This window comes from Poecilia formosa, unplaced genomic scaffold (assembly GCF_000485575.1).
Source record: "Poecilia formosa unplaced genomic scaffold, Poecilia_formosa-5.1.2 Scaffold19, whole genome shotgun sequence".
In the NCBI taxonomy this organism is placed as follows: domain Eukaryota; kingdom Metazoa; phylum Chordata; class Actinopteri; order Cyprinodontiformes; family Poeciliidae; genus Poecilia; species Poecilia formosa.
The window spans coordinates 3,147,449-3,174,765 of NW_006799958.1; the positions used below are offsets into that span (position 1 = coordinate 3,147,449).

At 39.1% G+C, this 27,317-nt stretch overlaps 2 protein-coding genes across 5 annotated transcripts in view; one reads left to right on the forward strand and one right to left on the reverse strand.

The window, feature by feature from the left end:
• Nucleotides 1–222: 222 nt before the first annotated feature.
• hspbap1 (hspb associated protein 1) lies at nt 223–15,386 on the reverse strand. Of its 4 annotated transcripts, none has more exons than XM_016669042.1 (8): nt 15,330–15,386; nt 10,557–10,768; nt 10,032–10,210; nt 8,513–8,649; nt 6,830–7,001; nt 4,661–4,744; nt 3,529–3,639; nt 223–1,867 (listed from the first exon to the last, which is right to left on the reverse strand). In XM_016669042.1, exons 2-8 carry the CDS (start codon nt 10,750–10,752, stop codon nt 1,394–1,396), a joined length of 1,353 nt encoding a protein of 450 aa, XP_016524528.1. In that variant the 5' UTR covers nt 10,753–10,768; nt 15,330–15,386; the 3' UTR covers nt 223–1,393. The 4 variants fall into 4 exon arrangements, with proteins under 4 accessions (XP_016524528.1, XP_016524526.1, XP_007547331.1 ...); XM_016669040.1 differs by lacking the exon at nt 15,330–15,386 and adding an exon at nt 12,443–12,621; XM_007547269.2 differs by lacking the exon at nt 15,330–15,386 and adding an exon at nt 12,393–12,608.
• The window catches only part of slc49a4 (solute carrier family 49 member 4), a 56,724-nt gene continuing 42,050 nt past the window's right edge, over nt 12,644–27,317 (forward strand). Inside the window, exons 1-2 of the mRNA XM_007547271.2 lie at nt 12,644–13,083; nt 17,672–17,765. Of these exons, the coding sequence (XP_007547333.1) occupies nt 12,786–13,083; nt 17,672–17,765 (392 nt within the window). The 5' untranslated portion in view covers nt 12,644–12,785. The remainder of the gene's footprint in view (nt 13,084–17,671; nt 17,766–27,317) is intronic.

Here is a 27,317-nt window from a genome sequence, read left to right on the forward strand (position 1 = left end):
CCTGTTCTCCAACAGGAAGTTGGCAAATTCACAGCAGGTGTTTGATCCAGGACCTGACAAATTTCCTGGTTCAATCGGAACCTGTATTTGAACAGTGATTGAACAGTTACTGTTAAATTAGCTAGCTGCATCGTGCTGAACCCAAGGCTGTTCTTAGAAAATTTAGAGGAAGGAAAAAGTGCCCAAGCAACAGGGAGAATTAAGGCATTCCACACAGACTGGTATGTTTCAAGAGTTTATTTCTGTGTAACTGCAGCTTACAGCCAATTGAGTTTCTGAAAAATTTATAATTGTAGAAAAGACCCAAAATAAGACATTTTAAAACAAAAAGTCAACCTAGTGAAGGGTATTCCTCTCAACGACACATTATGTACACTCAACGCTTTTCATGAGATTCCTTTTACACAAATTACTGCATCAGTGCAGCGTGCCATGGGGGTTTTAAGGAAGCCCAGACTGCTTCAGCAGTGGTCTGTTACTCTTCAAACACACCTAGTTTATTAGGTGCGTTACATTTGCTGGCCAATCAATCACAGTGACACCATGGTTATTAGGGCAGGCATTGGTCTTTTTTTTTGCCTACTTGTATTAAAAATTTAAATCTGTATTTCCCTAAGCTTGTCAGCAGAGGAAAGCTGATGTGCTCTAAAATGTACCATTCAGCTTTTCCTTCCACTAAACTTTCCACGTACGAGTAGATACAGATTTTTATGAAAAGCCAGCTTGTTCTTGTGAAGGGTTTCGATGACGGTGTAAACCATAGCACAACATTTCTGTTTTAGAAACCCTTTTCTTTATTATTGTTCTGATGTAATATCTGAACTTTTCAATGACATTCTAGTTTACAGAAATTGACTTTTATGCAACAAACAAGTAAATTCAATTAAATAAGAAGAATGTTACACCTTTAATGTAGAAGTCTGAAACATTTTGGTCGGTTTCAGTCGCTAACCCCACATTCAGCTCTCATACATCCTGAAACCATTACGATCAGGAAGTCATGGAGGTTCAGGCCCAATTTTTTTGTCACTAAATGACAACAAAGCATCACAGAGAGAACAAATGCTTCCATCAGAGGAATATTATTCTGAATTACTTGTTGCATTAACATTCTAACTTGATCGAGGTGCTCATTTTTCCTCTGCCGGGGCAGCTAAACCCGATTAGCATGTTCTGGATGACACAGGGAGGAAATGTCAGAGCCACTCGCCGGCATGACTCACCACATAATTGCGTTTACTCAAATTTGGAGTCCGCAGCGCGAGGACCGCAGAATGAGGGGACAAATGAAAGGTGTCACATAACAGCAGGAAGTGAGCAGCTTGCTGCTGGAGATCCATGTTCGACGCCGAGCGCCTCACGTCTGTAGCAGGTGAGGATCGAAGATCGAAGATTAAAGATGGCCGCCTCTGTGCCGTTCCAGGAGAAGCTCTGTCACACGGCTGATGATGTCGGGATGGACCAGACAGTCCAACAGGTCGTTAGTGGTGATCAGCGAAGGTCCCTGATTATTCCCGTGGTCCGCCGCTAAATCGCATGAGCTAAATCGAGTTAAATCAGCACCACATGTGCGTGTTTTCCCAGCAGAGCCGTCGTTCCCAGGAGAGACGGCAGCGTCACCAGAGGAGTCCTCCGGAACCGTTTTCTCCGGTTCGTCGTCCTGACACTTCACGGGGATGAGATGTTCCCCGAACGGGAGTCGGACCCCGTCTCCTCTGAGCTTCAGTCGTCCACATGAGTCCCGTTTGGCAGGCTGCGTGGCCCTCGGGTCTGGACTGGGCTTGCTGTGGCAGAGGCCCGTCTTTCTCTGAGCAGACACTGCCAGGTTAAGATACTGCATGTTTTCTTCATGGGAGAACTTTTCTTCCTGGAAAATTTACAATTTTTTAAAAAAATATTTAATGTTTTAAACTTCATAATGCTTTTAAAAAGATCTGTTAGTTTGCTGTAGGCCTACATTTCTTCAGAACATGCCAGAATTTCAACTAATAATCACACAAAACACTTTATTTGGTGTTGTGTGAAAATGTTTAAACTTGGAAAAGCTTTACACCAGCGACAGTAAACGAAAGAAATCAAATCATCTCTTCTAACTCCGGGAAGAAATCAGATGCAGTGGCTTGCAAAAGTATTCACCCCCCCTGTTTTGTCATATTTATTGGAATTTTATGTGTTTTCAACTTTTGTCTATGACTGAAACAATTAGTTGTGATGAATCGATTATTAAAATAATAATTGTGAACTAATTTAGTAATTGAATAATTGTTAATAGGAGTGTACAGATTAACAAAGGGAAAGAACAATGTACTGAAAGCAGAAGTTAACCTAAACTTGCTTAAAAAAGAAAATGAAGTATTTGTTTATCCGCATCATTCCTTTCTAAAGTTATCTAGAAAGGCTTAAGTGGTTAAATGAAAAATCTGCAGACTTTGCCAATTTCTTTTATTCTATTAATCATTTGAATTTTCAATAGACTAACCACTAGCTAAAAATAATCGTTATATGCAGCCCTACTTTCATCTAGAAACACAAATCTGAAAAGTGTGGCATGAATTTGTATTCACACATCAGGAGCTGGATATAATTAGATTACATTACACACATGCAAACGTTATTTATAATTATGTGACTTCTGAATGCAACTGGCTGTAATGAATCTTATCCAGAGGTAAAAGTAGCCATGCTTTTCAGGTTTAGATTTTCCTCTGTGAAGTGGAAGGAAAGAAAAAAAGAGAAAGAAAAACAATTTTGCACCGCTTTGTGTTAGTGTTTCATATAAAATCCCAATAAAAAGAGCCGTTTTGGCAGCTTGCGTGGAACGTACATGTTATAAGTCAGCTGGTTTTATTGCTGTCAGCATAGATTAATAAAACTGATTCTCTCATACAGCTGTTCTGGCTGATCTGTTTAACTTCACTGTATAACAATACGCACGTTCAGCCGTCCATTTTCAGAAGAGCTGTGGTCTCTCTATGCACACTGTGGCCTCAGTGCAGCTTAAAAACACAAACTAAAGAATGTTCTAGAGGTGGGATAACAGAATTTCCATGAGGTACCGAGAGAGAGAAAAAGAAAAAGTAGCCAAATGTGGCTGGTAGCCCTGAAAAGGACCACTAGAGGGCGACCACGGTAAGACAAAAGCTTTCCATAAAGGTGAGGATGTTTTGTATCTGACTGCAGACTGGATGGAGACTTAAAAACTATTAGTTGCTTTCTCCAGAGATAGTGATTTTTTTGATAGCATTTCTTTTAGTTAGATGAAAATAAGGATGTTTAGGTGGGAATAATACTGTCTTACATTTTTATTTCTGTTTGATTTAAAATGGCTGCCGCTTTCAAAGAACTTGCCGCACATTTAGGTATTTCATGTTTTTCAATCTTTAGTGAAGGTAATAATAATAATAATAATAATAATAATAATAAAAAGAAAAACATGTCAGTATTTGGAAACTGGATTTTCATTTTGTTTGTCATCACTTTCTTTGTTTTTTATGTTATCTTGGATTCACGGCAGCATGTATCCGTTACCTCGGTCGGGTTCAGCCAGGCGTCAGCGTTGTCGTCACTCGGCACACTTTTCAGCGCACACACAACCGTCCTGGTCACGGCTTCGCTGACTCGGGCTGCGTCATCCACTTCCTGTGCAGAAACAAGAGAGACAAACGTAAGCAAAATCTCAATTTATCTGTTAGAATTTTGACATTTAATGCAGTTTTATCGTGTTTGTGAAAATGCTTAGAAATTTGCTTCTGTTTTCATTGTCACAATAAAATGCCTCCAATCAAACACATTGTATATTAGACTAAGATAATCTGAGTAAAAATAATAAGCAGTTTTCTAGAGATTTTAATTATAAGGCAAAAGCAGTATAAATCAACTTTGCCCCATTTGTAAACCAATTTGCTAAAGAAGGAGATGAAGACGGAAGCAACTCGGATTATGAAATTGATTTGATCAATTGATAAAGTTTTTTCATTTAGATCTTTTTCCCACCAAAGCACTTCTTAGGTTTCACGACCGCCATCTTGTTAGATAAGTGTGTTTTACAGCTTCTAATTATTTATAATCTAAAATTCAGGTTAGCTCAGAGAAGGGATGACTAAAAGAAAAGTCTGTTTTTGACAATATTTTCTGTCATTTGCAATTTCTTTTTATGGAAAGGAAGTGAGAAAACCAAAAATGATTAAAATCGTAAATCAAATTTGGTATGAAAAAAAAAATAAAGATTAGATTTTTAAGCCAAATCCCCCAGCCTGAAGTAAGCAAGGAAGAAAAGACAAGAAAGGTCACAGCAGCGTGTGAGAAAAGACGGGACACAACGTTTAGACCATGTGACGGGGAGCAAAGTCTTGGAAAACAAATATTTTTCCACGATCAATGTTAAAATTCCAGAGTTTTCCAGACTGCACACAGGAACCCTGTTACTTGTATAGTTTGGAAATCTCAGCTATTTGACTAGAAAAAATGACAGCATTTTTCCAGTCCTATCAACTTCTTTTCCCACGTCTACGGACTTACAAAGCAATGAAATCAAATTTCTCACTTTCCCAGACTCCATAGGAGTTTAAAAACCTCAGAGCGCCTTGGACTATTCAGAGCGTTGCTTCAGGAAAGTTTTAGGTGAAGAACACAGGACGAAGGAGAGATGGGGCGCCGGTACCAGCTCGATCCAGGAGTTGACGCTGACGGTGATGGGATCTATTGACTCCACATAGTGCCACCAGTGCCTGGGGACATAAAGCACCTGGTCACAGGAGATAAGAAAGAGAGAGAGAAAAAACATTTAATTTATCAAGAGTTCAATGGCAGCAATTAGTTTCTAAACTTCTGTTTTCCAAAGATAAAAAGCTACTAAGTACGCAGATAATCCAGCAGATGGCAGCCTAAACCAGAACCCTCGTTGGTTAGCGGTCCATCCATTCATAAAGCGACTCAAAAACAACAAAAAAAAACTACGCAGAAGGTTTATCGACTTCAGTCCAGGAGAGATAGAGACCAACAGCCTTTGCTTCCATGTCAACAAGTCATTTCTAAATGTAGACTAAAGGCCAAAAGCTGTCTGCAGGAACCAAAGGTTACTTATTATGTGAGCTGCAGCAGAAAACGCAAGGAGGCCGATGAAATCGATGGTAAAGGTGCAAAGGTCAGGAATGCCGCACAGACTCAATCGGGACTTGATTATGGAAAAAAACGTACCTTGATAATATTTTTCCAGAAAAAAGAAAGACAGGGATTCTGATGAAACATACTTAGGTCATCTTTCTCAGAAGAGATGTTCAATTAAGCAGGTAACGATGACTTCAGCCTAAGAATCGACTCGCATCAACATGTAGGCGGGTTTTTCTAAAGGTTGAGGAGGCCCAGAGAAGAGCAGACACTAAGGACTGGTTTCTTTGTTTCCTGAGTAAAAAACAGGATGAAGAAGGGCAAGTAAAGGAAAAAAGGAACTGTACGGTGAGAAAGAGGAAACGTTAATGCTCCTAGCCCCCTCCCCCAGAGTTTACCAGTAATTTAGAGCTCATCTTTATCTGAAGTGGGAAGTTAAGTCAATCGTCACTCGACCTGCTGACCTGGACTTAACCCTGATTTCCCCCACCCAAACACATTGTCCAAAGAGATGACGAGGTTTACTTTTACAAACCTCATCATCTTACTTTCCTTGACATAAAATCGCAAATCACCCAAAGGTGAAGCAGAACCACAACTAAAGTGTAATTTCATACGGCGGAGAGGTGCACAGAGAAATGAAATCTGTTTTACTATTTTCAAATTTCTATTTTTATTTTTTCCCCAATTTCCACTTTTTCTGTGTTAATTTTCTTTTTCTGAATTCCATTTTCATAACTTGGGAAAAATGTCTCGTTATAAGCTAGTGGGACTAGCACTTTCTCATCAATATTAAGGAATTACTGATTTAAAACAAGCTCCTGTATCTTGCTGAAAAGTGACTTGTGAGCTGGGTCTGTTTTACTTCAAGCGTAATAAGATATTTGCACTAGAAACAAGACCAAGAGTACTTTGTAAAATTTGAGGTTTTTTTTGCAACGAGAAAAATAGAGGAGAGCACCGGCTGACAGGGAAAGGATCCATGAACACACAGCCAGAGCTACAATGGAAACGTTTAGAACAAGCCATGTTTCAGAACGGCCCAAAGTCCAGATCTAATTAAAAGCAGGTGTGAAAACCTGAAATCCTGACGTTCACAGATGTGCTTCAAAACAAAAAAAGCGGCTGTGACTGCAGGAAGGTAAGGTTAAGGTACAATTTATTAACAATTGTTATGATCTCAATACCTTCTTGGATGTTTTTTTCCTACACGGTTTTGATAAAGAATGTTTCTCTTTCTTTCCCCTTCACAAAGACACGTTTCTTTGTCACATAAACACAATAAACCCATTGTGTTTTTTGAGTAGGCTTTGGTGTGAAAATATTTCAAGGGGAGTGAATACTTTTGCTATAAAACCGTATGAGAATTACTCTGTTTAGATAACTTACTAGAATATACATTTTCTAATCTGTTAAAAAAAAAGGATAAAAGTTTGGAAAACTTCACTTTTTCCATTCTGGTTCAGGCCAGAAGTTACAAAAGGACTTTTTACGACGGCGTATGTACCGTGTTAATACTTTGTCATAGAAAGTGGCCATTGATTCATCAATCAAAGACAGAAAAAGGAAGTAAGAAAGTTTTAATTTGACGGTGAAAAAGAGCCTTTAATTAACTTTAAAGATAAATCAATCCAAGCCTTTCTTTGTGCGTCCTGGATCAATAAACTCATCAACTAGTGTCATCTTTGAGATTAGGTTGCATTTTTAACCTAACCACTCTGACCTGCCCGGGCTCCAGAGTCACCGTGTGGGCCCTGGCCCCCTGGAACTGCGGGAACTTCCTCGGGTCTGGACGGAGAACGTGGACCTGGCTGAAGACGCTGGACTCCTCGTAGGGGATCCGGGTCGGGTAAAGCTTCGCCGTGTCCTCAGGGGGGAACAGATGCCAGCGTTTCCTGCAGAGAAGTGACGCCATTTTAATCCGAGTCCAATCTGTTTCACGGTATTCATGCCGCATAAAGAAAAAGGAAAAAGCAGTAAAAGAAAGCTGAATTCCTAAAAACCCAATCCACATTCCAACTCTGCCCTTATTTGACAGCTGCAAACCCAAACAATCTTTTCTAACCTAAAACCTAAATTGAATTCCCTCTATTGTTTGTTTAAAACCTATTTGACTTTGCCAATGCTTTTTTTTTAAAATTTCCTGTTGATCTGATCTAGCAGAAGGACAAATGTCATGATATCAATCAACGCTGTTGTATTTTCATAGATCAGCAGAGTCAAAAGACTGCTGCAGCTGCATTTCATTCCTTCAGAGATCAATACCGAATAAAAGAACCCGAGACCCAATTACAAGCTGTGAGACACAACTGTTGCTCCCTGAAAGGCCGCCAAAGCGAGATAACGCAGACCTTTTCCTTTTCATTCCTTGGCTCGCTCTGCCCCGTTATTGTGGCTCGCCTCGTCGTCTGCTCTTTGCTGCTCCTCTGGAGAGCAGAGGGACAAATTAAATCCTTTCCAGAGGGCAGAGGACGGACCGCGCCGAGTGTCAGCAGCCGCGGTGCTCTTCACCTTCAGCGTTGTGGAAGAGTCGGGCGCTTAAGAGGCTGAAAACTTTCCCCGCCAACAGCGATGAAATACACACGAGGAATCCTGCTCGGCTGCAGGTCCTGTCTGTTAAATTTAAGCGTGACATTGTTTCAGATTTAAATGGCAGGGATTGGTTTAAACACACCCTTTAAATTCAGCTTTAAAAAAGACCTAATTTCTCAGATGCCTTCATCCGTATTTGGTTCAAAAACTTTATTTTCAAAGTAGGGGATCTTTTATTCAAAGAAAGGTAAACGTTACCTTAACAATAACGGACCGACTGAAAATAGTACAAATGAACCGATAAGAAAGTTTAAGCCGATGTCAATATCTGGTATCCGATACCAACACTGCTGTTATTGTCAATAAAACGAAGTTTTAAAATGCCAACCCTAAAACTCACTATAGCACGCCGGTACCAACTCCTGTGCCAGAGAAGTAGCTACTGGTTGTCCTAAAGGTCACTAGAGGTCGAATGCATGGTGGGCAGATAATGAAGCTAATTTCTTTGACTGATGCAGGTTGTGTCCAATGTGAATTTGATGTAGTTTGCCGTAGTAACGCGCCCACAGCGGTTTTGTTCCTTTTAAAACAATGTTTTTGGCCCTTTTTTTTGTTTTTCCAACTCATTTTTAGACAAATAATTAAATCATTTTTTTCAAAAATTGGCCTGTTTAATTATTTGATTCATTAATAACAAACAACTTTTTATTTTTATTTTTACCTTTTATTAATTGGCATTTATGCCTCTCTAGCTCCAAAACAAAAGCCGGAAAAGGAAAATTTGGGGGGCCAGTTCGGGATATAGCTGAAGAGCTCAGCTTGTATAATATTTTTTTTTTGTGTGTGTGATGGGTTTACGTTTGTTCCTTCTTACCGTCCTTGAACCTGCAGCACCAGGTTACAGCCGTAGGTGTCCAGATGGCACGGCGTGTTAGCCCCTTGTGTGCCAATCCACAGAGTGCTCTCCTTCCCGGTACGTCCCTCAAAGCCAAACTCAGACCACTTTACATCCTGGAATAAACAGGAACCGTTTATTCTTTCTAAAACAGTGTCCAAAGTATAACTAAAGTTTACTGAATTAATTTAGCCCATAATTATTTCAAAACTATAGAAACAGGGCTGATCTTGTCACCAGAGTTACAACCCCGCCATCTCATTGCTTATTTATAACCTTACACCATCAGCCGCAGTGACAGAGCACACATACGGAAACAAATGAAGTTGTCCAAGCAGAAAAAGTAAACTTAAGATTGGTAATTGTTTCTAGGAAAACTGCCTCGTCAGTTACATACTACCAAAGCAAAAGTATTAAATCCCACAAGGGATAATGAAGTCATTATTCTGTATGAAAGCAGCTGGAAATGACAGCCTGATCAATTTAGCCTTGAGGAAGCCTTCCTCCCTGCACCGTGACTCTCTGCTCGTCTCATAGCCATAAATGTCAGTAGATAATAATTGCAGGTGGATGCCCTGTAACGGTTAATCACACAGACTAAAAAAAAATTATAAATTCCAGACCATTGCTAAAAAAACAAAAAAAAAACAAACAAAAGTGACACTTATGTGATTCTTGAGCAGAGGATGAGTCAGTTAGTTAATAAAAAGCTGCTGGTGCTCGGGGACAAACGTAAAATGTCAAACAAGAAGCTCAAATTAAATGAAAGACGGGAACTGCTATTCTGGCTTTTAACACAATGCTTAATATTTGAACATTTCAATCTCTTCCACTAAGTCTGGCAGGCTGAAGTGAGCAGCATATTTTTATTTATTATTATATTAAATTAAATTATGAGTTAAGATATCTAAGGAGTGTGCAAATGAGTAGAGACTAAGCTATAAAAAATAAATGTAACCTTTAAATTAAGAATATTTATTGAGTACATTTCTATGAAAAAAAGTCTGAAGACATTTTTGTTTTAGCCAAACTTACTGGTGGTGCAACTACTAGCATCCCAGCTGCTCATCTTCCTGTTGCTCATAGGACGGGACTTAGTCTTCTTCTGTAATGTTTCACAGAGAATACATGGAGAGACCGAGAACCATTCCTTCTATTTTTTGGACAGGATCATTCAGAGATTTGGGATTTAAGTTCTGCTCCTTTCAGTGCACCCAAATGTTTTTTTTAGGATTTAGGCCAGGGGACAGAAACGGCCATCGAAGAAGGCTGTGTTTTTGTCTGGTGATGCATTTCAGAATTGATTTGGCCACATGCTTTGAAACATTATCCTGCTGAAAGTTGCAATAACAAGCTGTTTTCTATTTACTGGTTGAGTCCACCAGATTTTTTTCATTAAAATCTCAGGGTGTTCCAAAGAATTCATGGCGATTCTATCACAAATATCCAACAGCGTCCAAATGCCCAAGGGAAACAAAAAGTGGGGCAGGACGGTTACCTCAAACATGGAAGGCTGATCGTGAAACAGCGTGGTGATGTACTTGTAGTCAGCATAAGCCCAGTACTCTGAGCAGGGGTATTCAGAGAAAGACCCCACATCGGTCTGATGCTGAGTCCAGCGCAGGAACTGAGCCACGTTGGCCTCGATGTACGAACACTGAGTCTCAAACAGAGGAGCTGCAGAGAGGGAGGAAGAAACAAGAGCGTTTGGATGAACTTCAGTTCTGTTCATAATCCCTTTGTTTTAAAACATTTTAAATTAATTATATAAACAAACAAAACAGACAAACAAAAAAACCTGCAACACATTTTTATAAGCCCTTCAATCTTTTTTCAATACTTTCGAATGGTTTTCTTTCCATCTGCATTTGAAACCTCAATTCATAAACAGCTTTAACCTGGTGAGAGCCAGAGGAGACTCACTGTAGCTTGAGGTCCAATTTCTTGCTAAACATGGATTCTAGATGATTTATTACTGAGGAGCGACGCCTTCCCTCTGAAGGGATCCATCATCCGTTCTTACCGTTTGTTGCCTCTTTCCTTCCGAGTCTGAATCGGATCAGCCTGTCTTGGAGGCAGCCTGACAGATGCTGTGCAGTCCAGTGCAGGACAGGCCAGCCCTGGGTCATGTTCAGGAAAACTGCAGGATGCTGCAAATGATCCAAAATCCATCTGGTCTCTTCTGGGCTGAAGGGTTTAATGGGGGTCACGGCAGCCATTGCCTGGGGGTCCACGCTGTTCACAGGTTGCAGCAAGGGAATAAGATACGGTATTAGCAGAGTCAGCGCTTAATATTTGTGCCAAGCACAGATGGTATGCAGAAGGATATATATTTTACAAACTTTGTATTTATCACCTAAGATGAAGTAGCTTTCAACAAATAAGCAATTTCCCCTTGGGGATCAATAAAGTATATTCTATTCTATTCTATTCTATTCTATTCTATTCTATTCTATTCTATGTCTTCTTTTTGAGGCATACAGCAAGTGGAAAATTAAAGGAAGCAATGATAATTTGACTCATTATGAGATCATAATATATTCTGTAAAATGTATCTCTATGTTTCCAATCTAGTTTATTTGGACTACTAATAAATTTACTTGACTTTTGAATCCGATGATAAACAGACTGGTCTTGGTTTATTAAATGCAGTTTTCAGTCATTTGGATGTCATTGATTTGTTAGGTCTTTGCCCTCATTTGTTCTTTGCCCTCATTTGTTCTTTGCATTTTTAATCTCTACTTACAACTATTTTACAAGCATAAAATAGAAAAATTTGTAATTCCTGCCCTGGTCTTTCTGTTTAAAAACTTTGCATAACACTATTAATATTCTTTTTGGTTCTTCTTCCTCTTTGGGTTAATTGACTCTTAACCTCAAATAAACTAAAATAATTCAGAAAACCCAGCTGCTGGTAGATACACTTTACTGTAAAATAACCTAATTTCCTAACATAAAACTATAAGTACAATATAAGAAATGCCTTTAAATCATCCTCTTTTAAATAAAAAGCAAAACCACCATCTTGTGTGCATCACCCAGCAGTCAGCCATTTTTAGTATCCAAAACGTTGGGTGCGAAATTATCAAAAGAAATTTCTGAAATTAGAGCAAAGACGCAAGATGACATTAATCCTGTATGATCACAAAACCTTTACATGAACTGTCAGGCAGAGTGGTGGGGGTGTGGTGATGTGTTTGTTAGCAACAAAAAGCAGTCATCTTAACGCCTGTCTTGAGTAAAAAAATTAATCTTCTGCATATTCATTCTATTTTTGTAATACAATGTAAGAAGGTCTGAAGAAAATTTGTTCGGATAACTTGTTGATTTTTTTTTTAAATATAATGGTACTATTTAATCGCACCCTTGTTTGGTTTGACCACAATAACTGCCAGGTTAGTAATGTTGTATCCGTTTTGCACGTCGTTCCTGTTTAATGATTTTTTGTTTGTTTGTTTTCTGAGACGTGTTGGCTGTATTTTGAAAGCAATTTCCCCCTCAAAAAACTATTGAAATTGAATCTTGCTGGGAAGCTAAAGCTAAATTTGAACTTCCGCATTGAATGCTAATGAACTATAATGAGACAACAGCGGGAATCCTACAACTTATTAACATTACCTTTTGCTTTTAGCATACTTCAATAATTAAGATGATGTCTATTCTAATTTCAAACAAAATACCAACTGAACGGGGCTGTACATTTATTGGAAAATAAAAATGGAACTAATGATGTTAGCTGCCTTATGTTTGTTTGTAAGCATAGATTCATATTTTCCTTTTAACGGTGAAAATATCCAAGTGAAATCAGCTCCAGCTAGCTTCGTGGAGACGTCTGTTTCTATGGAAAATCAACACTCACCTATCCCTACACGTGCAGAGGAACTTCTGGCGGATATAAACAAAACTCACATGACACAGCGAGCTCTCAATTTACATTTGGCTCTTGTAACTGCTCCATTTTGGCTCTTTTTTGGCTGCAACATCCTCAGTAAAGCTCGCGCGTAAGCAGGGCCGTAATGGCGGCGGTAGCACACCAGTTTCCCCCACCGCAAACTATTTCCGTTTGGACATGCGCAGTGGAGCAGTTTCCCAAAAAAAAAAAAAAAAAAAAAAAAAGAAAGGTGGGGGGGGGGCTGTCGGGTTGTCTGTTATTATTTTTGTACACGACAATAGCTGAGCAGCACTTCTGTTGTCCCTCAAACACAGACGTAAAAGTTAGCTTTCGGACTACACTGACAACCGAGCGGCTACTATGGGTGCCGCTTCGAGCACCGAGGCAGAAAGGGAGCCGCTTCTTGCTCCGACTTCCGCTGGGACGACTAACAGCCAGCCTGTAAACAGCCGGGTCTATGGCAGAAGATGGCTGGTTTTGACCCTGTTTTCCCTGCTGGCGCTCATGCAAGGGATGGTCTGGAACTTCTGGGGACCCATTCAGAACTCGGCTGTAAAGGCTTACGGGTTCACCAAGTCTGACATCGCAGTTTTGGTTCTGTGGGGCCCGGTTGGGTTCTTTCCCTGGTTGCTGTTTATGTGGTTAATGGACAAAAAAGGTGAGTTGTTCTAATTTGGTACAACGTGTCCTGTCTAGATATTATGTTATCGAAGTTTCGATAATGAAAACTCTCAAGAATTTGGGTGATGAAAATCAGACATCGCAGCGTTTTAAAGACCACATGATTATTACCTACTGCCACCGTTTTTTTTATTTTTTATTTTTTATTAAGGTATGAATACATTTGCTTAGTCTTTGTATGAGTATTGGTAGCTTTGAACAAAATTTTGAAAAAAAATAAAAATAAAACTTTGCTAATTTAAAAAAAATGATTTGACTCAGTTGTTCAAAGATCTGATCACAGGTTAAATACTAAAAATAAAATAATATATTTTCTCCCCTCCAGTTTAAAATATCCTTGTATTGTAAAATAATCAATTTCAGGTTTAGCCACTCTAGACATTTTAGATTTTGAGCTTATAAAATGTAGCCAAACAACAAGCAAAACAAAAATGTGACACATCTTTCGATGTGACATTGAATTACAAACTGTAAATAAGATGGCATCTTTAGACACTTTGGTGTGCACTTGTATTTTCTTACAGTGTATAAACTGTACATTAGTGAGGGGGTGTCCATTTTCCATTGACAGGACATGTAAATAAGCAAGATAAGTCTTTGTTTGCGGCCCCCTAAAGCTGTGCTGCCCTGGGTAAAGAGCCTATGTCAAAACTGTAATTTGTACAAATGATAAATTAATTATGCCATGGTTCCCTTCGGTAAGTTTACAGCTGAAGTTGGAGCCATATGAACATAAACACTAGAACATGTTTGCATTTTAAAACTTCAGTCATCACTGACATCAGCATTGAGAAATTCCTGAATATTTTGGGAAGCGCTTTCGATTTATTATGAGGAAGTTGAAGAACCCAACTTAAGCCTCTGAGTCAGAGTGGGCCCCACCTAACCAGTTCACACTGCATCACCTGACACAAAGTGTGTAATATCCTCCACACTGAGTTAGTAAGTAGTTTTGTCTGACAAAGTGCTGCATTTCATTATCCTGATTGCAAACATGCAAAAACCTGAGCGGAATAATTCTGACGGTCTTGTGATCCTGATTCATCATCGGAACTTTGGGAGTTCTGTTTTTATCTGCGCCAAAGTGTTTTTTCAGTCTGCATTTCTCCGTCTTTACATAAATGTTAGGAAATTAATAACAGTGAGTCAATGTAAAGCTGCTCTCACAGACTTATAAAACCTTAAAAAATAAAATAAAATTTTAAATAAGAACAAGATGTCCTGTTTTCTCAAATTGCGTTGTCACATGGTCTGATTTGGTTTACAAGAGCGGTCGCTACAGGTTTAAGCCTTGTCTGCCTTCATGGATTTCTGCTGCATACATGCACATGTTGACATCCACATGCAGAGACACGAATCAGTGGGGGAAAGGCTTTCGCTCCCTGCTGAGAGCTCCTGCTTACTCGGAGGTAGAAACTGCTTGTGAACAACCAGGCAGGTGTCGCCATTTAAAGAGAAATCCAGTCGCAGAAGCGTCGGCGTTACAAAAGATGCTTTGACGGTATAATTATTTGGTGATGGAGACTACTTTCCAAAATTCTGATCCCAACATTTTACTTGTAATGTTATTAGCATTTCACAGTCTTCTCTGAAGCACATGTTGGCTATAAAACCGTTTTCTATCTGCCGATAACTGTTGCTCACGGTCTTTCATTCAGTTTTAGATCAGAGTACGTCTGCCGGTTTTATTAGAAGAGTTTCATATAAAAGACTGGTCACTGTGGATGAAGGATTTTTATCTTTAATCTCTGGGCAGAAACACTTTACTACAGACCGAGTCAGAAAATCAGAATATTATTGAAAAGCCCATTTATTTTAGAGACTGTACAGCTATTACGTAGACACAGATGGATGTTTGAAAGCTTTTATTTCTGTTAATTATGATAATTTTCCACTTACAGGTAATTGAAAACATGACATTTAACATTAGAATATTACAGCACTCTAACTACTTTTACAAACAGAAATATTAATGAAAAGTATGTTAATTCTTGCTTAAAGGTGCTCTTCATGATTTCTATAAGTGATGTTTTTGAGAAGTTTGATTTATAAAACTAATTTAAAAAGTTGAGAGAGGAGCAACTAAAATATTGTGAAGCATTAAAAAAATATATATTTCTGATAGCCTACATTAAAAATCAATTATTTTCTAGAATTTAAAATTCTTGACCTCACTACACTTAAGTGGTGATGAAGGGAGGAAGTGGAAGTAACCGTGGTTACCTGTTAACATGGAATCAGTCAGATGATGACGGTGCAGCAGCCTCTCAAAATATCTGCTTCTGCAAACATTTGTAAAGAGGAACGATGAAAGCCTTAAGCAATAATGCAATGTAAGTTTTTAAATGATTATTTTCATTTTTGGATGTGCTGACATTTGGTTCCCGATAAATCTTTTATTTATTTATTTGTTTATTTAGTTCTGGCTGCATAACTCAATCATATTGAATTTTAATTCTTTCATCTGAAAAGGTGAAATGGTTGGTTTTGAAGTGTTTGAAAACAAACGTTAAAATGTGTATGCATATTATGGCTTCCCCTTAAAATTAATGACCAATTGTTTTTTTTTCTTTCTTTTTTGGGTGAAATATATCTTATTTGAAGCTTTTTCTCACAAGAAACATCTTGACAAGATCTTTAGCTAGTTTTTTAGTCATAACTTTCTTGACTTGTAATTGAACCCCAGACAGCTAACAGCCTTTGAACAACTTCTGCACCACGTCTATTAATGAGATAAAGCTTTATGGGTCACTATATCAGCTTACAGTGTGCAATACTGTGTACTGTAGCTGGTCTACTGACCCACATAAGGAGCAGAGAATAATGCTGCAGATTGGTTTCTAAGTATTGGTCGATTGTCAATCTTACAAAATTATCACTCCCACTCTGCATTTGTCCATGCAGTAACCGCATCCACAAAAAAATTTTGAACAACTAAACAAAAAAATTAAAACGGTGCTGCAGGAATTTGTGTCAAGAATGAGTCCCAAGCCAGGTCTGTGAGAGTAGAACAATTTCATTTCAACCTCACAACACAGCATGTCGCAAAAATATTGGCATCTGATAATCAGTGGGCTCAAATATGTAATTACACACATATGCAGTGTGTATGCAGTGTTTGTTGGATATTACTTTCAGGTGTCAGAAATGCATTTCGATTCTCTTGACGGCCATAATTCATTACCGTTTTGGACAGTGTTCACTGGAGCAGATGCCCACATTTGGCACGGTTGACCGTACTCTACCTGCTGAGGTCACAGAGGACACTGGCAGCACCGTAACATCTAATGTAGCATCTACACCAGTTCAAACATGGCAAACAACGTAAAGTATAAAACAGTATGCACATTAGAGAAAGCACAAAAATTGAGTCGTGATCACTGAATTAGCTAGGTGCTCCTGCTGGAAGTCAAATGGGAGGCTAAACTTTAAAACAGCTGCAGCTTTTACAAAACCTGCTGCAGGACAATGTTCCAAGGCAGGCAGCAAATGTGCAACACAGAGGCTGAAACACAAAGGAATCAAGTTGTTGCACAGATCCAGAAGATAAAGCAACGCGCCCGGTAGAAAACTGAAGTAACGTTGAGAAGAGGTGCAGATCAGAACTGAAGCCCCTATTTACTAGTTAATGATTATCCAGCTTATCTGACCCCTTCTGTTTTATTACAGGCTGTTAACCAGAGATCTAGGAAATTATGGTTCACTTCGAAATAGGCCAACTATAATGTGTAGCTTAAATATCCTCAAGGCTAAGAGTGACAAACTTTCTCAAAGCTTTATTCATGGTATTGATGTAACTCAGGCAATCTTAGATACCAAGAGTTTTTTTGTTGATGTACATGAAATGTTCAGGTGATAAAATTGTGAGGCCTCACTGTTCTAAGTCCGACATACAGACTTTCACTTTTGTTGAAACTCATTTTAAAAAAAGGAAAAACTGCAACCATTGTTTTTCGTCCAACTTTAGTTAGGGTTGGCATTATTCAGTGCCTTTAAATTAATCATACTGCGCTATCTTTTTGCATTTTGTCCCAATTTATCCACAGACTTCAAAGCACTTTGTTGAGATTTTGTGTGATAAACACAAAGAGATTCATAATTTTGAAGCAAAAAGAAAAAAAGTTGTATTTTTGTTTCTTTTCACAAAGAAAGATGTGAAAATTGTTTGTATTTAGCAAATCTTTCTGCATATTCTCAATTAGATTGAGATCTAGACTTTGACTGGGTCATTCTACAACATTGAACAGTTCAAGGAGGTATGAATACATTTACTCTGCATTGCATTTCTGTAAGTAAGATTAGGTGAAATAATACATGGAAACCTGAAACGTAGGAAATTGGTTTTTCTATAGTTAACCAGTTTTTCTGATTGATTGAACTAAAAGTCTGATCTCGCGCTACAGGAAGTGAGGAATGCTTTCATAGGTTGCAGCAGAATCATGTGTCACAGAAATGTGGATCAGGACAAATTGTGAACGCGGTGTCGTCGTAAAATAAACCTCTCTCACTCGTTTTAGTTGCAGCCAGTTCTTCCTGTCTATTTGTCATCTTTCTTTCCTGTGCAGGATTACGGGCTTCCCTCCTGCTCTCGGCCTTCTTCATGCTGCTGGGATCGGCCATGCGAAGCATCCCGCTGACGGACCTGCACCTCAGACGGTGGTAAGAGTCCTGCATGCATTATGGAAGCAGATGGTCGTAGAGGGCAAACGTGACGCTGCGGGTGAAAACGAGGCACGGAGCGACTTGCAAACTGCAGTGCGGTCATTTTGTTGGAACTAGATGCATTTGACATATTTTCATGGCTAAGCTGAAAATATGACGGAAAAAGAGACCAGCATGGCAAAGTTAGGTCCTCTTCTTGTCTGATGAGTCTGATAGTAATTCAAATTAGGAATTATAGGCATTTATGCTAAATTAACTTTCTAATTTAATTTAAAGCACAAAATCTGAACATGAACCCATTAGGTCACATACGTCTGATTTGTTCTTTTATGTTAATGTACAGTAATCGTGTCTGTCAGTACTTCCATCGATTGGTATCCTAAGTTAAGTAGGCGAGGTCAGAAGAGGTTTAGAGCGATTTGTCTCTTTATTCTCCCTTCCAGGAAGGATAAAGTGTGGACTCTTCCAAACTCACTCATCTGACTCAATGGCTCTTAAGTTGTTTTTGTTATTTTTTTTGCAACAGTATCACTAGGCAACACTAGGCAAAATGTTGCAAAATGTAATATGTTGCAATGGAAAAATTTAAATTTTTCCATTAAAATTCTTGGTACTAAAGTTGATGGGTACAATAAAAGCACAGCGACAGAGAGACTTTAAGCCAAAGAACATTTCTAATTCTCAACATGTTCTCATCAATTTGTGAAATTTTGCCAACTTGGGTCAAGTACAGTTAGCATTGAATTAATCACACTGAAATTAAACTTCCGGTTAGAAATAACAGCTGCAGCGAATAATGATATTTTTTTACAGTTCTGAGGTTATGTTTGTTTGTTTTGTTTTTTTTTTTACCTAAAGATGATCGAGCTGGAGTACAGCACGCAGCTTCTGTTATTACAGCCAGAAGCTAATCAGGTCTGAAATCTGACCTGAACATTCAGAACCATATAAAGGCGATTATAAAGTCGGCCTTCTATCACCTGAATGACATTTCCAGGATTAGAGGACTAATGTCTCGGCGAGATCTAGAGAAACTCCTCCATGTGTTTATCTTCAGTCCCATTGATTATTGCAGCAGCGTCTGCACAACTCAGTCAGGGAAAATGCTTCTGTTAGTCTATAAATCACTGACCGGCTTAGCACCAACATACATTACAGATCTGTTGTGGTTCTATCAACCTTCCAGACCTCTCAGGTCTTCTGGTTCTGCTCTGCATCTCCAGAACCAAAACCAAACACGGAGAAGCAGCATTCAGCTTCTATGCACCACAAATCTGGAACAAACTTCCAGAAAACTACAAAACCCTGAGTTCCTTTAAATCTAGGCTGGAACCCACATCGATCATCATATTTGATGTATATTTGCTTGATGATTTGGATGTTGGCGTTTGACTAAATGTAATGTTTATTGCTTGTTTCGTAATTGGTGACAACGTGATGTTTTTATGATGTAAAGAACTTTGAGCCGCCTTGTTGCTGAAATGTGCAAATGTCCAAATTTGATTTGATTTGAGCTTCAGCAAACCGTGATAGTCGCAAAACGTCAGCAAACAAGTTAAGCAGGAAAACCACATTTCCTTGATGAACAACGTACAGCAGAGTGCTTGAAGCTTCTCCGTTAGCCAATCAGCAACCGGCAGTCTTCTGATGTTGCGTTTCCAGTTTGACTTTAGTGTGGACCAGTCAGTACTAAAGTCGTTTCTGGTAACTTGTACCAGTATCTACTGGGACACCCTATAAAGTGAGCAGAGTGGGCTGTTCCTTTTTGGATGTGGAATGGATTACCAGTAGGGCTTCATGATACTGGAGAGTCTAGCAATGGTTAATACTGGTAACTATTTCGATGCCAACATCAATCACCGTATGTTCCCCATTTTCCTCTGTTTTTCATCTGTGAATCCTTCACTCTCTGACCTTTAGCATTCTGGGTAATATCATTTTTTTCCGCTGCTGTTGTGGAACTCTAACCAACGGACTCAATGTTGCATGAAAAATGCAAGTTTATAACCCTTGGAATAGATCATAAAATAATTGCTGCACACAAACAAACCTTTGCGATACAAACATTGCACACAGTGATACTGTAGCGTAGATATGATATATTGTTACATACCACTGTAATTTAGAAAAGGCTTTTCTCTGTTTTTAAACCACTTCTCAAATCTTTTGTTCGGGTCTTTGATGCTAATCTCACTCTTTTTCTGTCTTGTTTTATCTTTAGTTTCCTCTTACACTAGTCTTATGTATTTCCTTCTGTGTGTTTACTGCACTTTGGTCCTCTGGTGTTTAACGTGTTATAAATAAACCCGGGGTTGGTACTAATTAGGTATTGAATTATCCCTGCTATGCTGTCAGTGAATAGGATTTCAGTGGTAATTTAATTTTAAATGGTATTTCACATACTGCGTTTTTCATCTTATGAATTAATATTTTGTTAACATATCCCGGCCAAACTTTTCATTTGGTGTTCCTCAATGTAGAGAAATGCAGCCGCAACTTGACTCTGAAAGCAAACTGCTTGTCTCTTAAGCACAACTCTCCTTCCATATAAGATGGAAAAAAAACAACAGAAACAAACTTTTTATTTCATTTTTTTTGTCGTCTTTGTTAGCTCAAGGCTTCTCTTTCGCAGATCACAAGTTCTCCGAAAAGTTCATTTTGATTATTAAGCTGTTTCAAGAATGCATTTTCATTGCGTGGATAATTTCCTTTGGGCTCTACCAGGAGGCAGGATATCCCAAATGAAGCCTGCAGAAAATAGTTTCTGTTAAATGAGTCATATCAGTTATAAAATCTGTCCTATTAAGCACTAACAAATAATATCTCACTTTGTGTCTCATTGGGGATTTGGTAAGAAAGGGGTTAATGAAGGGATTTGCTGTGTAAAAAACAGCTAATTTCAGCGCCACTCGATATAAAAATATTGTTTGTAATAAATTCTTTAAAAGAAACATTTAAAATGCAGTAACTCAGGTGACATTTCAATGTAAATATATTTATTTTTATATATTAAATTAATATTTATTTGTCGGATTATATTGTTTATTGACATGTTGACAGGCGTATCTGTTATATATGCTTAAAATAAAAATAATTCTTCACAAAATGAAACCTTTTCCTCGTCAGACTGTTTTACATCAACTGTATCTTCAGTCAGAAGCTTGTTGAGTTTCCCTGTGATACAGACTGCTACAGCTGCTCACAGCCACCGCCACCTACAAGAACTCCTTTAAGAATCTTCAATAATTAGCTACCAAAGCATTTACCTGAAGTATTTTTAATTAAATTGAATTAAATTGAGAATAAGCAGGCCAAAGGTATTTTCATTACTGCACCTGGAACATAAAACCCCCTCAGAAAACTATCAAGAAATGTAACAATGCTCTACTTTTCTCACAGAGATTGGAGTGGAACAGCTCAACCTTTTTCTGCTCACATGTTTTTTAAACTCTGAAACCGAAGTGGATGACTTATAAAGAGGAAATGAATTGTGTAGAAACCGTGCTCAGCCAGCCCGTTCTCTTTTCGAATGCACGCAGAGCTGGATCTTCACAAAATTTCAACACAAGCTAAAACTTCTTATTTTTTTCCTTCGTCTTCAGCGCAGCTTGCCTACGTCTCACCTTATCTGAGTCCAGCTACACAACACCATACATCATCCGTTGGCATCTGACGAGCCGAGGCTCAATAGCGCGCAGTCACGGCCGCCTGCTGTTTCCTTTGGCAGGAGTTGCCCTGCGCATCCGTGACCTTCAGCTCTTTTGGAGTTTTCCTTCAAAGGGGAAAAACAAGAAAGCCCGGTGAAAGCCGAGATAACATTAATCACACCGCAAATGTTAGCGTGACACGGTTCAGTTTCATTTGCATAATAAATGTAATAGGTCAGAGCCTGTGAAGCCATGTTTTAATGGATGACCTTCTGCATTCTCGGAGGGAAAAAGAAAAGCCAGAGTGTGCTGCATCGCCACGGACCACCAGCAGGTGTCAGTCTTTCCCTTGCATTAGCATTAGCGGGGATTCGTCTTTGCTTTGTTGTGTCGCTGTGGAGTCTACTTCCTCTCCTGTAGCCGCCACTTATTTTGTATCAGACATATGGAGCTGAAATGACTTTGATTATGTGATGGAGGGGAAAAATAGACATTAAACATTCAAATAGCTGAAACTGGCTGGTCTACAAATTGTGAATGAGTTTTAAATCAAGGGCGTTACATGATCAGTCGAATCCCAGCAGGGACTTTTCCCGTTTCTGTGATCAGTGTTGTAGTTTAGAAACAGTAACGTTCCCTCAAACCCCCCGCCCTCCTGCAGCTCTGTTTGTTCCAGACATCTTTTCATGTTTGATAGACTAGGGCCTTCTCTTTGTGATTTACCTTTTAATTTGCCTCTTTGTTTCATGTTTATAGGATTGTTTTTAGGGAATCAAAGGAAGGACGCTGACCGGTCTGACTTCCTTTCTCTCTTGTGTGTGTGTGTGTGTGTGTGTGTGTGTGTGTGTGTGTGTGTGTGTGTGTGTGTGCGCGCGTGCGTGTGCTGAGCTGCTTAAAATGATCTTTGATAACCAGGCTGAATGTTTTTTGAATTTCGAACAAGACTCAGGGTTTGCATCAGTGGTCACTGATTAGACCTCGCCGTGATCTGTTCTTACACTCAGATGAAAAAGGTCAGCCTTTTCTCTGCCTCCTTCGTCTGCAGACGTTCGCTCATTGTCTTGCCATTTCTGGTCTCGCTCCGTCTATCTGTCTGGCATTAACATACAGAACAGCTGTCTGATTAGTGTAAACCAGGTGGATTCCACTTGCTTTCACAGACTGTCTGATTGGCCGCCAGGCCTCTTTCCGCTGCTCTCGAAGGAGGCTCTTATATTACCCATGATTGCTGCGGTGATGTTTTCCGCAGGAGAATTGGGTTGGCCTTTTTTTTTTTTTTGTTCATTCGTTTTTTTTCTGAATTGGGTCCATAAGCTCTTGCGGACCAGAAGCAGTCGGGCCGATTTCGCAGCAGGGCAGGTTTCTTCTGTGTCTCGTTCTCAATCAAATTCGGCCTGCCAGGGTTCATCGACTGTGATTAATCGTCACTTTTTGAAATGGCTACTCCATTTCTCCCCTCTTCCTTCCCTCCAACAGCGCAGCATCCTCAGCTGACCTCTAATTCGTCTTGTTTGTCACCATTTTTCTTCATCTGCTGTCATTCCGGAGACATTTTTGTGATCACATTCTTCCTGTGATTTAATAGACAGCAAGGGACCAACGTAAAAAAGATTTCACAATCTCTGAGGTCCTGAATGCTCTTCTTCTTTTTTTTTTCTAAGTTGGCTGGCTGTTTGTTATTTTTGCTCTACCTCCAGTTTGCAAATAATCTAATTTTTTTTAACGGATTAGCTGGCAAGTAATCGTATTGTTAAAAGATATATGCAGAAAAACAAGAGGAAATAATTCAGTTCATTTATGTAATGCCAGTTCATAGCAAATGTCAGTCTCCATTAAATAGGTATACTATGTAACTGAATAAGCAAAGTGTATTTATGTTCACTATAGGATAAAGAATAGAAAAACATAATAAAAAGAGTCTAAAATGACACTAAATGAAAGAATTGCTGTTCTAATGAAATCATTGTGTGAAGAAGACGACCTCGGCTGCTTTTTAATTGGCAGAGGGAGTGGATTCCCAGGTGTTGGTGTCACAGATTGCAGTGATAAATCCTCTGACTTAAACATCCAGTGCAGCCATTGGCTTCTCCAAATTACTGAGGCACGGTTTAACAGAGGAGCCTATAAAACTGAGATATTGCTGGATCAATGGCTCTGTTTTATATTCATTTAGCTGGAGAAAATGGCCATTAAACCCATTTTTTTTGGGAACTCCGACAGGCACTAAATTAACTTAGACAATTTATGAAACTCGGAATAATCGAGATTAAAAAAAAAGAAAAGAAAAAAAAACCCAGTGGAGCTGGATGTCACCAGTGGATGCACACAGAGTAGGAAAAGACTAGGGCCCAGAACTGAAGCTTGAGGAACCCCACAAGACGAGGCTTTCTGACGCAAACTTCACGTCACACAAGTTTGATACAATAACACAAAAATAAATCTAAATCGTAACTGGAAAAATTCCCAGTCTGAGAAAAAGTAGTTTAGAATAATCCAAACCGATCTAACCGTAAGATTAATCAAAAACAGAAAGTACATCACATTGATATGAACAGATGTTACCTTATTTTACCTGGAGTCTCTTTCTTTCTTTATTTCAAAGGTAAAGATAAAGACAATCCATCAGGTTTAAAATCATTAGCAGCAAAAATCAAAGAGGTTTATGTCTGAATCTCGATAGAAAGAAAAAGGTGATGCACTGAAAACCTCGACAGGGTTAAACCGTCGCAATCAAGGACGAAAGAGAAGTGAGTTCAGGTTCTAAAGAGTGAGTTGGTTCTGTCGTTCTTCTTAACAAAACACCTTATTTTTGGTGAGGCTGAGTGAGCTCTGGCTGAACTGGCCTCTCCACATTTCCTGTGTTTGTTGGCTCCTCACGAAAAGCCAAGCCTGCTCTGTCTGTTGAGTTTACAACAACAAGAAGAAACGGTGCAAGGCAGCTGGTCGTTGGTTCAGAGTCCTGAAGCAGCTTTGTTCGAAGCTTTGAGTGGGACAAAGTGGTTCAGGTGGGGACCTTGGACTTTTAGCTTTTACACACTGAGAGCGTTAAGTAACGCAGTCAGGAAAGTTACAGACAGAGAGGGCAAAGTGTGTCCTCCATCAACTTAATGCCCCCGACTGTCTTTCTTTTTTCACACCGCGTCTCGTTTCATAAATAGGTTAACACGTTTTCAGCAATCTGAATTGTAATAAATAGTAAAATTATCTTAAATATAAAGCAATGATGATGTAAATTTTTAATAGATTTCCTGACTTAGTTTTTGCCAATTAATGTCTTTACTAGATTGCTGCAGCAAATGTGCCCAGCTTTACCACAAGGGTTTTGTGAATTCAATAACTTTATTATTAATGATGAACCAATCAATCAGCTATTAAAATAAGTCAATGCTTTGCATTTAGCAAGTCACAACAAAACTCAGTTGAACATTTGATTTTGGGAAGCAAAAATACCTATGTTGTACATTTAAAATCAACACCTTGTTGTAGTTGTTGTTTTTAGAGATGCCTAAATAGCCATTTTGGATGTCAAAGTTGCGGCGCAGAGGTGCAACATTCAAACCCTTATATTCACTTCGGCTGAGCAAACACTTCATAGAGGGGTGGAGGGTGCAGCACGAGTATCGGAGTTGATGACGGCAACATTTAACCGTGACACCTGACAAAATCGTCTGCAAAATGTGCACTTCGTTTCACATGCAATTATTTGAGCTCTTTCTACCATTACTGTCCACAGCTTCTAGGCTCCACAGATGAATGTGTCACAGCAGACCATAAAGAGCTGTGGTCAGAGGCAGACTGTTAGGAGAGAAACTTATTCACCCTATATCTTCTTCCCACATCTTAGACCCGCTGACATCCCAACCCACTCACCAGAACCTCCTAGATTACTCTGTGGCCCTTACTTTTCCACTCGTCCCACTCTTGGTTTTTACTGCTCCTCTTTAAAACTTTAAAACTGCACCAGCAACTTAACAGGCATGCTTTTTTAACTTTAACATTTGCCACGACATATTTTTTGTCTGTATAAATGTGTAATTTTGACGCTTTTGGTGGGTCTGATGTGGTCTTTCAAGTCGCATCTTGATAATGCAACAAATTCCAAACCATAACCGAGTTTCAATTTTAAAAAAAAATCTCTCAAAACTATAAATACACCTTACTAACAAAGCTGCAATATTACATACAGGTAATGGATGCTAAAGTCTAAAGCATCTAATTTTTAAGGATCATATAGCCTCGCTCGTCTAATTTGATCACCAGTTCAGTCAGACAGATGTTTTTGGAGAGGTCAGGAAAAAAAAGCAGATATCACCCTCACAACTCAGAGACAACATACAACCCAAAAATATGGTCAACTATCATCAAACTTCCTTCAAGTGCTATCTGCAGGTGGTGGAAAAACGCCATAATAATGCTACTTAATACCATCATACATTAAGCCTGTGCTCTGTCTACACCAAGGAAGGTTTGCTCACTTTGGTTGTGCTGAATGCTAGGATGGCCTTCCAATCCTTTACCTTTTCATGACTACTTTGTGAAGAGCAATAGACCTTCATCACCAGACATTCAAGGAATTTTTAAATATGGAGAGAAAAATAAATTCAGATGTTTCAGCAAAAGTAGCGTTCTGCATGCTAACACAGTAACACACACAATTCTACAAATTTACAATTCACAGTTTACAGGCTTAGATCTGCAAGATAGTGGTACCTCAAAAGCTAGACAGACACTTCAGAAACATAAAACCTGAAAAACAATAATAGTAATTTAGCGAATTATGTGAATCAGATGAAAGTGGAACATGTTCCTGTCTGAACATGCAGGTCACTGAAAGTTATTGTGACTTTTAAAGAAACCTGTCCACATCCTGAGATCAGATGGTGAACACAGACTTGTAGAGGTGAGAGCATGTGATAATGACAGTTCTGAACAAAATAAAGCCTCCTGATGCTTTATTTTAGTGCAACTTTATGTGTGACATTTAATTAGTATTAGAACAATTAGTAGGAATGTGAAGATGAGGCTTTTATGAGCCAATGACAAGCCTGCTGTTCTTTAGAGTCTGGAGCTACATGACTTATCACGGGGGCAATGCTGGTAGCAAAAACTCTCCTTTATAGTTGTGAGATTTATAGAAATTGAATGAGACTATGTCTTTTCGCTCAGTGGTTGCCCAAAGCTGAATGTATAAATCCCTGATATATAGGCTTATCGCCAAAGGAATCAGTTTAATAAAGTTTATTAAACTCTCTTGATCGTCAAATTTCCATTGTGATGGAAAACTTGCTGCATATTTTTGAGTCTCCAAAATCTCCACATAAGCGTAGGATCTCCTCTCCTCCCCCTCTTTGTTTGCCATGGTTTTCTCTCCCCTCCTTTCCCGCCTCAGTCCCCGCTGAGCCACCTCAGACTGCTGTGAATGAACGGTGTCTTTACTGAGCTTAGAGACAATCAATCAGCCGTGAGCTGTCTCCAGCGGCTGGCTGTCTCCGTCAGACGGGTCCGGAGGGGGCCGAGGGCGGCGAGGGGCTCCGGTGGCATCGGGTGGGGGCGATATCTCACAATGCATCCGTCTCGCACAGTTGGGTCTCGAGGCGCGAAAGTGCGACTGAAAGTTGGACTCCAGTTGCTAAACTAATCCCTGGAGATAATTACACCTTGCTTCTTTTAATTCCCTCGCTTGCCATTTTTCTGTCAGACGCTCATAAACAAATAATTTACTGCATGTCTTCATTTGTTTACTTTATATTTCATGAGTACACCGATGGAGCGCCGTATGGTGCAGCCGTCTTTAGCCTGGATGTTTATTAGCGGTACAGACGTTGAGAAATGTATTGCCGCCGTCTCAGGTGAAGATGTGTAACAAGCACAAAAAGTAATTAGTCTTTTACTACAGTTACCT